Consider the following 15870-nt stretch of genomic DNA (forward strand, 5'->3'; position numbering starts at 1 on the left):
ATTCAAAAAGTTTACTGTAATTATCAAAATCATAACTGGCGAGGAGAGCAGAATAGTTTGCAATTCTGAATTGTAGTGTGGAGGATGTATAAACCTTGCGGCCCAGGAAGTCAAAGCATCTAACGTCCTTGTCTTGCAGGGTGGGTCAATATTGTGACTGTTTCGTCCTCTGTGCAACTGCATCCATGAAAAGAGAGTTCGGTGGTGGATGAGAAAATAGGAAGTCTGCATCCCTTGCAGGGACATAGTATTTACGTTCTGTCTTCTTGCAAGTTGGTACTAAGGAGGCTGGGGTTTGCCAGAGAGTGTCAGCTGGCTCCATGACTGCTTCATTTATAGGGAGCGCAATTTTTGAGGGCGCAGATGGTTGAAGGATTCTGAGGAGTTTGTGTTGCGTCTCCTGAACCTCTTCTAAGGGGATATCTTGACTGAGTGCCACTCTCCTAAAAAGTTCTTGAAATTGTTTGCAGTCGTCCATGGCCTGTGGAAGTGCAGGGAGGAGGGCTACATCCGAGCCTAGTGGAGAGTTAGGGGTTGGTGAGTTAGGATATGGTGCGTAGCTCCCAGTCTCAGGAGGGGGCTCAGGCACCCTAGAAGTGGACGGAGCAAGAGACTGAGGCACGGAAGGAGGATGATTGGTAGGAGGATGTTGCCACGGGTACCACTGAAGCCAAGACATAGAGTAGGAGAACCCAGTTGCCGCCCACGGGGGGGCAAAGTAGGGAAACTGAGGTTGTTGACCTTGAGCCATTACCTGCGGTGGTAGAGATGCCTGTGGAGGAGAAGCAGGAGAGGAGAAAAGACGGTTACTCACCTTTGTAACTGTTGTTCTTCAAGATGTGTTGCTCATATCCATTCCAATTAGGTGTGCGCGCGCCGCGTGCACGTTCGGAGACTTTTTACCCTAGCAATACTCGGTGGGCCAGCAGGTCGCCCCCTGGAGTGACGCCGGTATGGCGCCTGATATATACCCCTGCTGGCCCGCCCGCTCCTCAGTTCCTTCTTGCCGGCTACTCCGACAGAGGGGAAGGAGGGCGGGTGTGGAATGGATATGAGCAACACATCTCGAAGAACAACAGTTACAAAGGTGAGTAACCGTCTTTTCTTCTTAGAGTGCTTGCTCATATCCATTCCAATTAGGTGATTCCCAAGCCTTACCTAGGCGGTGGGGTCGGAGCGAGACGTTGCAGACTGTAAAACCGCTGCGCCGAAAGCGGCATCGTCTCTAGCTTGCTGGACCAGTGCATAGTGTGATGCGAAGGTGTGCACAGAAGACCAGGTGGCCGCACGGCAGATTTCCTGTATGGGGACATGAGCGAAAAACGCGGCCGACGAAGCCTGAGCCCTGGTAGAATGGGGGGTAAGGGCCCACATTGGCACACGGGCCAAGTCGTAACATGCAGGACGTGACCCAGGATGCGATACGCTGGGAGGAGATTGCCATGCCTCTCATGCGTTCCGCTACTGCCACAAACAATTGTGGTGAGTGTCGGAAAGGTTTAGTTCTCTCAATATAGAACGCGAGAGCCCTTCGGACATCCAAGGAATGGAGCTGTTGCTCTCTTCTGGATGAATGCGGCTTTGGGTAAAAGACTGGCAGGAAGACGTCTTGGTTAATATGGAAGGCAGAGACGACCTTAGGGAAGAATGCCGGGTGCGGTCGCAGCTGTACCTTGTCCTTATGGAACACCGTATACAGAGGGTCCACGGTTAGAGCCCGAAGCTCCGAGACTCGCCGAGCCGACGTGATAGTGACTAGGAAGGCCACTTTCCAGGACAGGTACAGCAGCGAGCATGTGGCTAAGGGTTCAAAGGGGGGCGCCATGAGCCTAGTCAAGACAAGGTTCAGGTCCCAAGTAGGGGTAGGCCGTTTGACCTGAGGGTATAGACGCTCCAGGCCCTTGATGAATCTTGACACCATAGGGTGGGAAAACACTGACTTGCCAGCCTCGCCTGGATGGAAGGTGGATATAGCCGCGAGATGGATGCGCAGAGAGATCGCCAAGCCCTGCTGCTTGAGAGACCACACGTAGTCCAAAATGGTGGGGACTAGCACGGAGAGTGGATTGTGGCCGTGCTGGTCGCACCAGCAGCAGAAGCGTTTCCATTTCGCTAGGTAGGTTGAACGCGTGGAAGGCTTCCTGCTGCCCAACAACACTTGTTGTACTGCATCAGAACAGCGCAACTCGGATTGGCTTAACCAGCCAGGAGCCATGCAGACAGATGGAGGGACTGTAGATCCGGATGGCACATCCTGCCGAAGTCCTATGTGATCAGATCTGGCCAAAGAGGTAGGGCAATTGGATTCGCCAGGAACAGATCGAGCAGCATGGTGTACCAAGGCTGCCGCGGCCAAGCCGGAGCGATCAGGATGAGACGGGCCTTGTCTCTCCGGACCTTGATCAGGACTCGGTGGACGAGAGGGAAGGGTGGAAAGGCGTAGCAAAGACGTCCCGTCCACGGAATGAGGAACGCGTCCGACAGGGAGCCCGGGGAGCGACCCTGTAGAGAGCAGAACACCTGGCATTTCCTGTTCGATCTGGAGGCGAACAGATCTATCTGGGGAAACCCCCACCTCCGGAAAACGACATAGAGAACGTCCGGATGGATGGACCATTCGTGGGACAGAAAGGATCTGCTCAGGTGATCCGCAAGGGTGTTCCGCACTCCCTGGAGAAAGGAGGCCACTAGATGAATAGAGTGGGCTATGCAAAATCCCACAGACGTATTGCTTCCTGACACAGCGGGGAGGACCGGGTCCCGCCTTGCTTGTTGATGTAATACATGGCCATTGTGTTGTCCGTGAATACCGCGACACAACGGCCGTGCAAATGGCGTTGGAATGTCTGGCATGCTAGGCGAACTGCCCGCAGCTCCCGCACATTGATGTGAAGAGTCAACTCTCTCTGTGACCATAGACCCTGTGTACGCGGGGTCCCCAGGTGTGCACCCCAGCCCAGCGATGACGCGTCCGTCGTCAATAACGCTGAGGGCTGAGGGGCGTGAAACGGCAGGCCCGCGCACACTTGAGAGGGCGTTGTCCATCAGCCTAGAGAACCGAGAACATTCGGTGGAATTGTTACGATTGTGTCTATGGCGTCCCTGCCCGGTCGATAGACCGACGCGAGCCAGGTCTGCAGCGGGCGCATGCGGAGTCGTGCATGCTTGGTGACGAAGGTGCATGCGGCCATGTGTCCCAGGAGAGCGAGGCACGTTCGAGCAGACATGGTCGGGAAGGCCTGTAGGCTTGTGACCATGGACACTATGGCTTGGAATCGGTGCCAGGGGAGGCTGGCCGTCGCGAGGTTGGAGTCCAGCACTGCCCCGATGAACTCTATGCTCTACGTAGGCACCAAAGTGGACTTGTCCGGGTTGATGGTCAAGCCTAGACTCGCAAACAGCTCTGTGATGATGGTGATGTGCCCGGTCACCTGCGGCTCTGACATGCCTCGAATGAGCCAGTCGTCGAGGTAAGGGAAGACATGGATACGACGACGGCGCAGGGCAGCGGCGACGACGGCCATACACTTGGTGAACACCCAGGGGGCTGAGGAGAGCCCAAAGGGGAGGACCGTGAACTGGTAGTGGTCCTGATTTACCACAAAGCGAAGATACCACCTGTGCGGGGGAAAGATCGCAATGTGGAAGTATGCGTCCTTCATGTCGAGAGCGGCGTACCAATCTCTGGGATCCAGGGAGGGAATGATGGTTCCTAAGGACACCATGCGGAACTTGAACTTTTTGATGAATTTGTTCAGGCCTCGCAGGTCCAGGATGGCCCCCTTTTGACTTGGGGATTAAGAAGTACCGGGAATAAAACCCCTTGCCCCTTAGCTCCCTTGGCACCTCCTCTATAGCTCCAATGAGCAGGAGCTTGTGAACCTCCTGGATGATAAGTTGCTCGTGAGAGGGGTCCCTGAAGAGGGACGAGGAGGGAGGATGGGAGGGGAGTGGAGAAACAAACTGAAGATGGTAACCAAACTGCACCGTGCGCAGGACCCAACGATCCGAGGTTAGCTGGGACCATGACGGCAGGAAGGGGCGGAGGCAGTTGAGGAAATGAAGTGGATCCAGGGAAGGGAATGGTAAGCTGCTCTCGGGCGCACCTTCAAAAGTTTGCCTTGGGTCCCTGCGGTGGCTTGTCGGACCCGGAAGTATTACCCCTTTGAGGACCTACTTGACGTCTCCGGTTTGGCCGACCTCACCTCCGGTTGAAATCTTGTCTGGGGCGAGGCGGGGGATAAGTGCACTGATGGTAGGGGTGGAATGGCCTTCTCTGAGTCTGGGGTGTGTGCATTCCCAGTGACCGCATGATGACTCGGTTATCCTTCAGCCTCTGTAGCCTGGGATCTGTCTTCTCAGAGAAAAGGCCCTGCCCATCGAATGGCAGGTCCTGAATCGTGTACTGTAGCTCTGGCGGTAGTCCGGAAGACTGCAGCCACGATATACGGCGCATGGCTACGCCCGATGCCAGTGTTCTTGCTGCCGAATCTGCAGCATCTAAGGACGCTTGTAGGGAGGTTCTGGCGACCCTCCTGCTCTCTCTTCCAGGAGAGATGAAAATTCCTGGCGTGAGTCCTGGGGAAGCAGCTCCGTAAATCTGCCGACAGCCTCCCAGGTGTTGTGGCTGTAACGGCTCAGGAGGGCTTGTTGGTTCGCCACACGGAGCTGAAGGCCTCCCGCAGAGTAAACCTTGCGGCCCAGCAAGTCCATACGCCTGGCTTCCCTGGATTTTGGCGCAGGAGCTTGTTGGCCGTGGCGTTCCGGCTCACTGACTGACTGTACCACCAAGGAGCAGGGAGCGGGGTGTACACAGAGGTACTCATACCCCTTAGATGGTACCATATATTTCCTTTCCACTCCGCTGGCAGTGGAAGGAATGGAGGCCGGAGACTGCCAGATGGTGTCTGCCTTCGCCTGGATCGACTTGATGAAGGGGAGGGCTACCCTGGTCGGTGCCTCCGCAGAAAGGATGCTTACCACTGGGTCCTCCACTTCTGGGACTTCCTCGACAGGAAGGTTTATGTTCTGGGCAACTCGCCTCAGATGGTCCTGGTATGCCTGGAGATCAATCGGCGGGGGCCCTGATGAAGATGTGCCCGCTACTGCCTCATCTGGGGACGAGGAAGAAGACACCCCAGGGAGGAGTGGTTCCTGAACTGAAACCTTGTCCAGAGGGACCTCCACTTCCCGAGCATCCTGCTGCGCCAGGGGATCCATAGGGACTTGCTCCATACCTGAGGGGGGGGGGGCGGCTGACCATGGCCTCCGGTGCATGATGCTCCGATTGGCCGGAGCGAGCAGGGCCCGAAGGTTCGCCCTGGGCTTGGTTGTATGTCCAGGGCGTCCAAAAGGACCATCGTGGTGGTCCCTGGTCCGGGTGTGCCTGCACATCCAAACCCCCGTAAGAGGCGCTGTCCATCCGGGAAGAAGCGGACGAGTGCCTTGAAGGCCATGGAGGAGCCGTCGATGACTGCGTCAGGCCTCTGCGCGCCGCGATGTCACTGCGCAGTGCCGGCGAGCGGTACTGGGAGTCATGGTGGTACCTCGATCTGGACTGGGACCTGCTACCAGCTCGGTGCTGGGAGGTTGACCGGTGCCGTACACTGCCGTGCCGGGATCGGCTGCGGTAGGAACGTCGGTGCCGTGATCTAGACCAGTGCCGAGAGTAGTACGACGGCGACCGGGATCTTGAACGGTGCCGCGAGTACGACCGGTGCCGCAGGTAGCGGTCTCGGGACTGCGAGCGCGTCTGGATCTCGAGCGGCGACACTGAGAGTGGTCCCTCGATCTGGAACGGGACCGATGCGCAGTAGTGCCCGGCGAATGCGGCCGCACCATGGCGAGCTTGCCCATCGATTGGAGAACCCGCACCGGCGGTGCCGGGGGTTGGGGCAGCTTGGGCTCTGTCATGGCGATGAGGTCGCGTGCAACGGAGAAGGTCTCCGGTGTGGAGGGCGCGACGAGCTCAACCGCTGTTCTCACTGGGGAGCTGAGATGCACCGGACTCAACAGTCCCTGAGGAGCCGGAGTCGACGGTGCAACGACGCTCGGTGCCGCGGCGGATGACGTTGCCGGGCGGTCAGGTTTGGAGGCACGCTCAGACTGCAGTGCAGTTGTAGGCACCGCAGGAGCCCTGTGCTTCTTGCTCCTCGGTGAGAGGGAGCGGTGCCGGCAAGGGTGCCGGGCTGGTGCCGACCGGGAAGTTGAAGCCTTTGCCGGCACCGGGCGGTCCAGAGCAGAGGCGACACCTGGCCCCGGTGCCGGAGTCGGTGCCGACGGTGGGGGAGTCAGCGCTGCCTCCATCAGGATCTGCTTCAGGCGACTGTCTCTCTCCTTCTTCATTCGGGGTTTGAACGCCTTGCAGATCCAGCACTTGTCCACAAGGTGGGACTCGCCTAGGCACCTCAGGCAGGAGTCGTGCGGATCTCCTATGGGCATCGGCCGATGACAGGCCACACAGGGCTTAAAGCCGGGTGAACCGGGCATGGGCCTCAGCACCGCAGGGAGGAAAAGGGGCGAACCCCCGATCCTCTGTATAACTATTTACAACTACACTTAACTAACTTTATAACTACAACTATTACTATAATAACAGAACTATATACACTAAATTGCAGAAGAATGAAACGCTAGGGAGGTGGAGAATGGCTAGCCGTGCTCCACAGTTCCAACGACCGACACGGGCGGTAAGAAGGAACTGAGGAGCGGGCGGGCCAGCAGGGGTATATATCAGGCGCCATACCGGCGCCACTCCAGGGGGCGACCTGCTGGCCCACCGAGTGTTGCTAGGGTAAAAAGTCTCCGACGAACATGCACGCGGCGCACGCACACCTAATTGGAATGGATATGAGCAAGCACTCGAAGAAGAACTCCGCTTGCCGCTGTAAATCAAGTTCCCCGTCAGTGAAAGCCAGTTCAGGTGGAGAGAGAGGCGGTTCAAGAAATGAGTCCTGTATGTCTAGGAGCAGAGAGCTAGGCTCAGGTGGCACTGAAAGGTCACTTTGGGTGAGAAACTGTTGCTTCTGCTCCCTGGGCTGAGCCTGCTCTCTGCTCTAGCTCATTAGTAGGAGAAAGTGAGAATGAGAGTGTTGCTGCAGACTGCTTAGAGGTGCCCTGCAGGAGGTCTTCTGCTGGTGCGCGGGTAGAAAACAGGCTCGGTGCTGACATTCTTCTCAGTGCCGAGACTGCGCGCACTGTCGGCACTGCGGCGGTTTTCGCTGTTGCGGCTGAGCGCGCTGTCAGCACTGCAGCCGTTGTCCATGCCAAGGAGGAGGGCGGTGCCGGCGATATGGCCATTTGCGGTGCCGAGGGGGAGCGAGGTGTCCGCGCCGCGGCTGTTTGCGGCGCTGAGGGGACCAGATCCACAAGGACCTTCCCGGCACGGGAGGTTGGGTTGCTGCCTCTGTGCTCTGTCACAGCTGTGGCTGAGGCATTAGAGCTGGCTGAGGCTCCTGTCTTTGGTGCTGTCAGCACAGAGGGCAGGGATCTCGCGGGAGACACCTGATCCTTGTTAGAGTCTCTTCTGTGAGACTGTTGTGCTTCTTGCTTCCGCTCCAGGGAGGGTGAAGCAACGCTTCCCACCGGTTTCGATCTGGCTGGGGAGCGTGAGGGAACGGGTTTAGCCTTTCCCATCTCCAACAGCGGCTGTAAGGATTTTTCCATCATCAGGATTTTGAGCCGCAGATCCCTGTCATGACGAGCTCTTGACTTGAGGCTCGTGCAATGGAGGCACTTCGCGGGGATGTGGGTGTCCCCGAGGCACTTCACACAATGTGAGTGCCCATCTAACCATGGCATGGAGTCCTGACAGGAGATGCATTTTTTGAATCCTGAAGCTCCTGGAATTATGAATTAGAGATGGCCAAGGAGAGTGTCTCAATGGGAGACAAGCCTGAGGGGCTTTTTTTTTTTTTTTTTTAAACTAACTACCTATGTAACTATACAAAAGGAAGGGAAACAACTGGGAAAACTGGGAAGTAATTAATAATTATTTCTATGTTCTTTGTTATTGTTTCCTACAGAGACCAGGGAAGAGAAGGCAGCACTGCCCCGAGTCCCGTCTTCAGCCAAGGACGGTTGAGAAGGAACTGAGGAGGGTGTGGGGTGCATGCACTCAGGAAGATTCCAACGAGGCGGGAGATACCAACTGAGTGCATGCGCCCCAGCCAGGCACTGCTACCGAAAATCTCCAATCAACAGCGCCGGGACGCACCGTCACCTAGAGGAACTAGAGTGGAGCACCCACAAGGACAGCACTTGAAAAAGAATAATGTTTGCCTTTTTTGAAACAGTGTTACACTGTTGACTCATATTTAGCTTGTGGTCTACTCTGTCCCCTAGACCAGTGGTTCTCAAAACTAGGGAAACCGCTTGTTCAGGGAAAGCCCCTTGCAGGCTGGGCTGATTTGTGTACCTGCCACGTTTGCAGGTTCGACCGATAGCGGCTCCCACTGGCCACGGTTGGCCCTCCAGGCCAATGGCGCTGCAGGAAGGGAGGCCAGCACATCCTTCAGCCCATGCCGCTTCCTGCAGCTCCCATTGGCCTGGAGCAGAGAGCCGCAATCGCCCGAACCTGTGAACGCGGCAGGTAAACAAACCGACCCGGCCCGCCAGGGGCTTTCTCTGAACAAGCGGCATCCCTAGTTTGAGAACCACTGTCCTAGATCCATTTCTGTAGTACTCCTTCCTAGGCAATCATTTCCCATTTAGTATGTGTGCAACTGATTATTCCTTCCTAAGTGGAATACTTTGCATTTGTCCTTATTGAATTTCATCCTATTTACTTCAGACCATTTCTCCAGTTTATCCAGATCATTTTGAATTTTAATCCTATCCTCCAAAGCACCTCCAACTGGACCCAGAACTGATCCCCATGGGACCCCACACTATATGCCCTTCCAGTTTGACCGTGAACCACTGATAACTATTCTCCGGAAAGAGTTTTCCAAACAGTTATGCACCCATCTTATAGTAGCTCCATCTAGTTTGTATTTCCCTAGTTTGTTTATGGGAAGGTCATGCACAACAGTATCAAAACCCTTACTAAAGTCAAGATATACCATGTCTAACGCTTTCCTGCTATCCACAATGCTTATTAACATGTAACAAGAAAGCTATTTGGTTGGTTTGATACAATTTGTTCTTGACAAATCCTTGTGGACTGTTACCTATTACCTTATCATCTTCTACGTCAGGCCTGCACAACATACGGCCCTTGCCGCTTTAAGAGTTATGCAGGCCTGTTTTAGGTGTTTGCAAATTGATTGCTTAATTATTTGCTCTATTATTTTTCCAGGTACGTAAGTTAAGCTGACTGGTCTGTAATTTCTCAGGTTGTCCTTATTTCTCTTTTTATAGATGGGCACTATATTTGCCCTCTTCCAGTGCTCTGGAATCTCATCTTCCAAGACTCTTCAAAGATAATCACTAATGGCTCAGATATCTCTTCAGTCACCTTCTTGAGTATGCTAGGATGTATTTCACCAGGTCCTGGTGACTTTAGGACATCTAATTTGTCTAAGTAATTTTTAACGTGTTCTTTCGCTATTTTAGCCTCTTTTTAGCAAATCATCTTTTGAGTTTCTTTGTTTATCAATCAAACTAACTAATAGAAGCCTCAGTGGAAGTTCTGTGTGTTCCTTTTTCTCACTTGACAAGGCGTTTGGCAGTATGATTCTGTAAAAGGATGAGAAATGCAGTAGGGAATAATGAGGAAATGAAAATGAGTAAGGCTGAGATTTAGTCACAGAGGTCATAAAATCTGTTACATCCAAAGACCTCCGTGACTTCAGCCAGTGCCAGCAGGTGGATGCCCCTGCAGCTCCACGCTGCCCCTGTGGGCAGCATTGGGGACCGTGCAGCTCTCTGCCTCCACGGGCACCCAGTGGGACCCCCAGGCTTCCTGGTCACCCCGAGCGGCAGGGGGGAACCCCAGCAGCTCTCTGCCTCCATGGATGGGGAGGGATCCCCACAGCTCCCAGCCACTTCTGCAGGTGGCAGGGTAGTCCCCCAGAGCTCTCCGCCTCCGTGGGTGCCAGAGGGGATGCCAGAGCTCCTGGCTGCTCTCCTGCCGCCCAGGGAGGAAGGGTGGGCCCGACGCAACTCAGCGCTGCCAGCAGGGAGGCCCCCTAAGGCTCTCAGCCTTCCCGCAGCTGCCCAGGCTCTCTCTTTTGTCATGGATATTTTTAGTAAAAGTCAGGGACGGGTCACAGGCTTCTGTGAATTTTTCATTATTGCCTGTGACTTTTACTAAAAATATCCATGACAAAATATTAGCCTTAAGAATGAGGCATAAGAATAAAAACTACCTCAAAAAAGGATGGGTTTTGGGTTTTTTAGTCTATGGCAGTAATATAGCAGAACCACAGGTAATATATTTCAAATTAAAAAAAAATCACACATATTTTTCTCTCATTCTCTTCCTCAACATCTGAAAGAATAACTGTCTGTTAACACCTCTGAGAAACATTTTCTAATTCAGATCAGCTCTGTGTCTAGGAAATAAATATCCACAGTCAATTATTTTAGTTAAAAACAATCAGGTCAATCCTTGATAAGACACTTCTACCATTTTCTATATACAAAGGATCTTTAATGAGGTTACTCAAAAAAATCCAACTGCACAAACACGAAAAACCACCCACACACTGTACTCTAAGCAATGCATAGCTGATGTATCCATTTTAGGGAAAAGATATTACTTACCAAAATCTCATGAACCCTTATGCTGCACATTGGGAATTTTCTTTTGTTGTCAAACAACTTTTATTCAAATCAAAGCTCATGTGTCAATCAGAATAATGTACATCTTTGACTTTCATTTAGATTTTCAAATTTTTCACAAAGTAGCATGTGTTCTCACAGTCAAAAGAAAATTATTAATCTTTAGACAAGAAATCTCTTCAGGAAAAGAGCTAAGGCATCACACAGATTTCAGTAGAAGTCTAACTTGATGAAAGTGCAGGAGTACCACCCTTATGAATCAGGCATCAGTATTATTTAGTATCCATAATCTACATATACTAAATACTGAAAATGAATGAGTATCAAGTACACCACTACCCTGATATAACGCGGTTGTGGGGAGCCAAAAAATCCCTACCGCATTATAAGTGATATTGGGGTAGCGGTGGCAGGGCTGCAGCGGTGATTTAAAGGGCCTGGGGCTCCCCGCAGCAGCTCTGGGCCCTTTAAATCGCCGGCAAACCCCGCTGCCACAGCCCCAGGGTAGCAGCAGCAGGGCTCCAGCGGTGTTTTAAAGGGCCTGGGGCTCTCCACAGCAGCCCATGGCCCTTTAAATTGCCGGCAGGCCTCATTGCTGCAGCGGCAGGCCTCTGGCGGTGATTTAAAGAGCTCCAGGCTCTGGACGCTGTGTGGAGCCTGGACCCTTTAAATCGCCAGCCCAGCCCTGCTGCTGCAGCTCCGATGGTGACTTAAAGGGCCCGGGGCTCCCTGCAGCAGCCAGAGCCATAGACCCTTTAAAGCACTGCCCGAGCCCCGCTGCCAGAGCCCTGGGGTAGCAGCAGCAGGGCTCCAGTGGGGATTTAAAGGGCCCTAGGCTCCCTGCAGCAGCCAGAGCCCTGGACCCTTAAAGTGCCACCATAGCCCCGCAGCTACTGTGCTATATGCGAACCCGTGTTATATAGGGTCGTAGTATAGCAGGGTAGTGGTGTAATAAAAGTTTCTTAACTCAACGCCTAAGAACACTAACCCGAACAAAGATTTCTCTGATTCTCGCCCCCTATAATCTGTCTTCCTCTTACCACCCTCAAATTAGTTGATATCTCTTTTGCTCTAATTCAGAATATGAAACAGTTTCTTAAAATGAATTCTCCTTACATGAAATTAAGGGATATCTGACTATATGCTGTGCTAAAATAACTCTAGGGAATGTAATAATTTTGAATATGATCAGGAATGTTCCTGCAAAATGATACTGAGCTGTACAAACTGAAATAATCCTATTTACACTAGAACAGTAGATGCTAAATGTCATATTAAGAATGGATACAAACTATAGCCTACGCTGGTGGTGAGGTACGAGGAAGCTCGCACTTATAAAGGTAAATAAAATTTAATCTCAGAAAGAAACTAAGGCCCCTATCCTCCAAGCTGATCTATGCAACAGACTCATATACCTGTGTAGAGTCCATCAGATATGATTGCAGGATCAGAAGCTATGGTGGAAATAAATAGCATCCTTTTTGACCAATGGACAAACACTATTTTCGACTGACTAGAGTAAACCTAAACTGAAACGTTTATTATCCTTTACAGATCTCCAGACCCAAAAACTAACTTATTTCAGTAAGCTCAAAGACCATAGTAGAAGTATAATCAACTGAGACATTTAATAATAGCTATACAGAAAAAATCATTTGAAATTCACTCCTCAGAAATATATTTATGTGAGAGCTACTAACAAAATGTGTAAGAACAGAATATAAAACATTACACAAAAGTAGAGACTGTCACCTAATAGAACACTTATTCTAAGTGAGGAGGCAAGATATCGACAACTTTGAGAGCAAGAAATGAAAAAACAAATAATTTTAAGATTCTAAAATACAACCAACTATTTTTAACCTTCAAAATAACAAAGCAATTAAATAATAGAAAAGTAAACATAAGGAGTTTTCCCTTGATGCATAATCAAGTTGCAACCTGTTAGACTTTAATTCTTTTAAATAAATTTAAACTACACTACTATAACTGGCATAAAAACAGAATGAGAACTGTCAGAACAACTTAAGTGGGAGCACAAAAACAATGATTTTATGAAGATTTTAAATCCCACATGGGAGATAATATCAGAATAGCAATTTTACATTTTGACATATCTGTTTCTTTTACAAATCATATTTGGTAAAATAAACACAAAAAGTTTGCTTAACCTACCTGCGTGACCATGCTTTGTATATATGTTGTTGGATGCTGCTGCTTTTGCTGAACAGCACTTTCTATTGCTACTTTAGCTACAGTGCTTGGATCTGCTCCAGCTGGCACAGCAACCATAGTTGCACTGCAACCAGCATTGTTGGGGTCACTGATTGTAACAATTCTAACTCCTACTTTATTTGGAATTCCTGAAACAGTTTCCCGATCATTATCTTCTGCTGGCCTCTTTACAGTTTTGCATTCTGCTGTGCCATTAGTAGACCGAACTTCAGATGACAGGGTAGACGGGGACACTCTAGGGACTGAGTGTGGAACTGCTATGATCTGATGCCCCTGTATAACAGAGGCTGTAGAATGTGGTGAGACAACTACACTTGGGCGTTGCTGAGGCACATCTGAATTCAAACTTGAAGCTAAAGGTCCATTAGGTAAATCAGTGTTGGTACCACTAAATTGCTGGGTTAACAGTTTTGCAGCTTCCTGTGTACTGCTTACAACAGGTGAACTACTCAAAGTTAATATAGGCCCATTAGAAATCCTTTCCCCTTGATCACCTTTGGCGGTCTCTTGCTGCGTGACATCTGAATTCCCTTGTTCCACTGGAGAGATCTCACCATTTCCTACATGATTGGAAGTTTTGTGATTTGGAATGCTTTTGCTCAAATGAGAACCATCTCCTTTATCAAAATCACAGATTCCATTAACTAGAGGCTTCTTCAAATCACTTTTAAATTCCTGTGTGTCCATTTGTTCAAAGTTCTGCTTTCCAGGAGCTCCATTCTCACCCAATTCTAATGATGGCCCATTACTGACTTGAGAGCACTGATTGGCCTCATTTTGAGTTTTCCCTGAGTTAGAAGGAGGTAGACTGGAGTCATTATACTTTCTCCCATTTAAAAGACTTCCCACCTGCATTTCATTTTCCTTTGCATCCCCATTACTGGTGTTCGCAGCTCCTCTTCGGCAAGAGGGATTTTCCATAACTTCAATTTTACGTTCATGAACGTGTAAACCTGTTGCTTCCTTTGCTTCTTCCTCCTTTTGGCAAATAATTTTATCACCTTTGAATGGAGGAGCAGCAGCACATGGTGATTGTCCAGCTGGAGGTGCTTGAGTAGCTGGAAGTGTTTGCACCTGAAGCCCAACTCCTGTCTGTGTTCCACTCACTGAGATTCCTGCTGGAGCAATGAGCTGAGTTGTATTTCCCTGACTCACAGTTGCAGTAGCAAAACTAGTATTTGGCACAACTGTTATGGTAACTTGGTTGCCAGAAGTCCCTTGGAAAATGGTTGCTGGGCTATTTGAGATCAACTGGCCCGGCAATATTTGTAGATTAGAAATGGGTACTGTTTGTACTGCCCCTTGGGGCTGGATTGCACTCTGGACCAGCTGAACATTTTGCTGTCCAACCAAAAGCTGCTGAGCTGGAGACTGTCCTTGAACTCCAAAACTTGGTGCTTGGTTATTGGCCACCTGATAAACCACCTGAGGGCTAGGAGCTCTTGCATTGTTAGGTGGAGGAATCTGTGGAGCTGGGAGTATAAGCTTACCACCAGGAGTTGAAGGGCCTCGTTTTGGAAGAAGCAGCTGTTTTATCAGACTAGATTCACCAGAGGAAGGCTGACCAACTCCTGCATTAGGTTGCTGTGGCTGAACTTGCATTTGTACCGGTTGTTGTTGCTGGACTTGTACTTGTACCTGCTGTGATGGCGCAGGTGAATGTTGCTGCTGTTGCTGCCTCTTCACAGAAAGCATCTGACTGACAGTAGGAGGGGGTCCTTGTGACTGAGTAGTAGATGGAGATGACATTACTGTAGGAACCTGGTTATTTGTAACTGGTCCAGGAGATGGTGAGGAAGATGGAGTTATATTTGGTTGTCCAGTCAACTGGACAGTTTGACCAGCTGGAATAGAAGCTGGATTAGTTAGCACAATTTGGTGAATGGCTGGTGCATATGTTTGACCTTGCTGAGTTGGCTGGCTTACAATCACTACACTTTGTTGGGATGGTGGCTGCTGCTGCTGCTGCATGGGTTGCTGTACCACTGTAGATGGGACTTGCTGAGAAGGTAGCGGCTTTGGCACAATATTCTGAAACCCTACCCTAGAAGTTTGTGGATTTTGGACACCAGCAATAGTAACCACCTGGCCAGCTGCAACTTGGAAATTCTGTACTGTAGTGGCAGAAACAATATTGGATGCCGAGGTTGTGACATATTGTTGGGGTGCTATGATGACTGTGTCTTGTTGCTGGTTACCAGCAGAGGGCTGCTGAGATGAAGTTTGCAAAGGTTGTGACGATGTAGTGATTAACTGTTGACCCTGTGAAACTGCTGAAGTGCATGCTGGTAAGTTCTGTACTCTGCCAAATATATGACCCTGAGGTACAGCTTGCTGAATTACCGTAACAGGAGTGCCTGAAGGTATCTGTCCTGGTACTACTGCATGTAGTGGAGACTGTTGTTGAATTACAGGTTGGTGGTGAAGCAATGTCTGAGAACTGACAACAGCAACAGATGGTTGTGGTCCTGCACTGCTGTGATTTTGATTAGAAGCTTGTGCTGCTCCACCTACAGCAATAGTAACAGGAACTGCAGATTGGGAAACCGAGCTCTGTATTACTGTGGCCTTGACTACCTCACAGGAAATTGGAGTTTTATTCTGAATGACAGTCACTGTAGCATTTTGTTGCTGCTGTGTATGAACTGAAGGATTTTGTGGAATTCTAGAAACAGTCTGTGCCACAGTGTGAACACCTTGAATTGGAAAAGACATCTGTGTTGCTGTCAGATTCGAAGATTGGTTGTTAACTGGGATCCTCTGAAAATGGTTTCCTACACTTTGTGGTCCATGTGGGATTCCTGTTGACCCAAATAAAATAAAAAAATCAGAAGTCTCAATGCAAAAATTCAAACGAAAGCAAAACACACAAATATGAAGAATCAAAAATCCCAAATTTGAAATTATCAT

At 50.3% G+C, this 15870-nt stretch overlaps 1 protein-coding gene across 1 annotated transcript in view; it reads right to left on the reverse strand.

Annotated features, from left to right (window-relative positions):
* ARID2 (AT-rich interaction domain 2) overlaps window positions 1-15870 on the reverse strand; it is a 172074-nt gene that overhangs the window by 37678 nt on the left and 118526 nt on the right. Inside the window, 1 exon segment of the mRNA XM_030548903.1 lies at window positions 12901-15761. Within this exon segment, the coding sequence (XP_030404763.1) occupies window positions 12901-15761 (2861 nt within the window).

This window comes from Gopherus evgoodei, chromosome 1, assembly GCF_007399415.2.
Source record: "Gopherus evgoodei ecotype Sinaloan lineage chromosome 1, rGopEvg1_v1.p, whole genome shotgun sequence".
In the NCBI taxonomy this organism is placed as follows: Eukaryota; Metazoa; Chordata; order Testudines; family Testudinidae; genus Gopherus; species Gopherus evgoodei.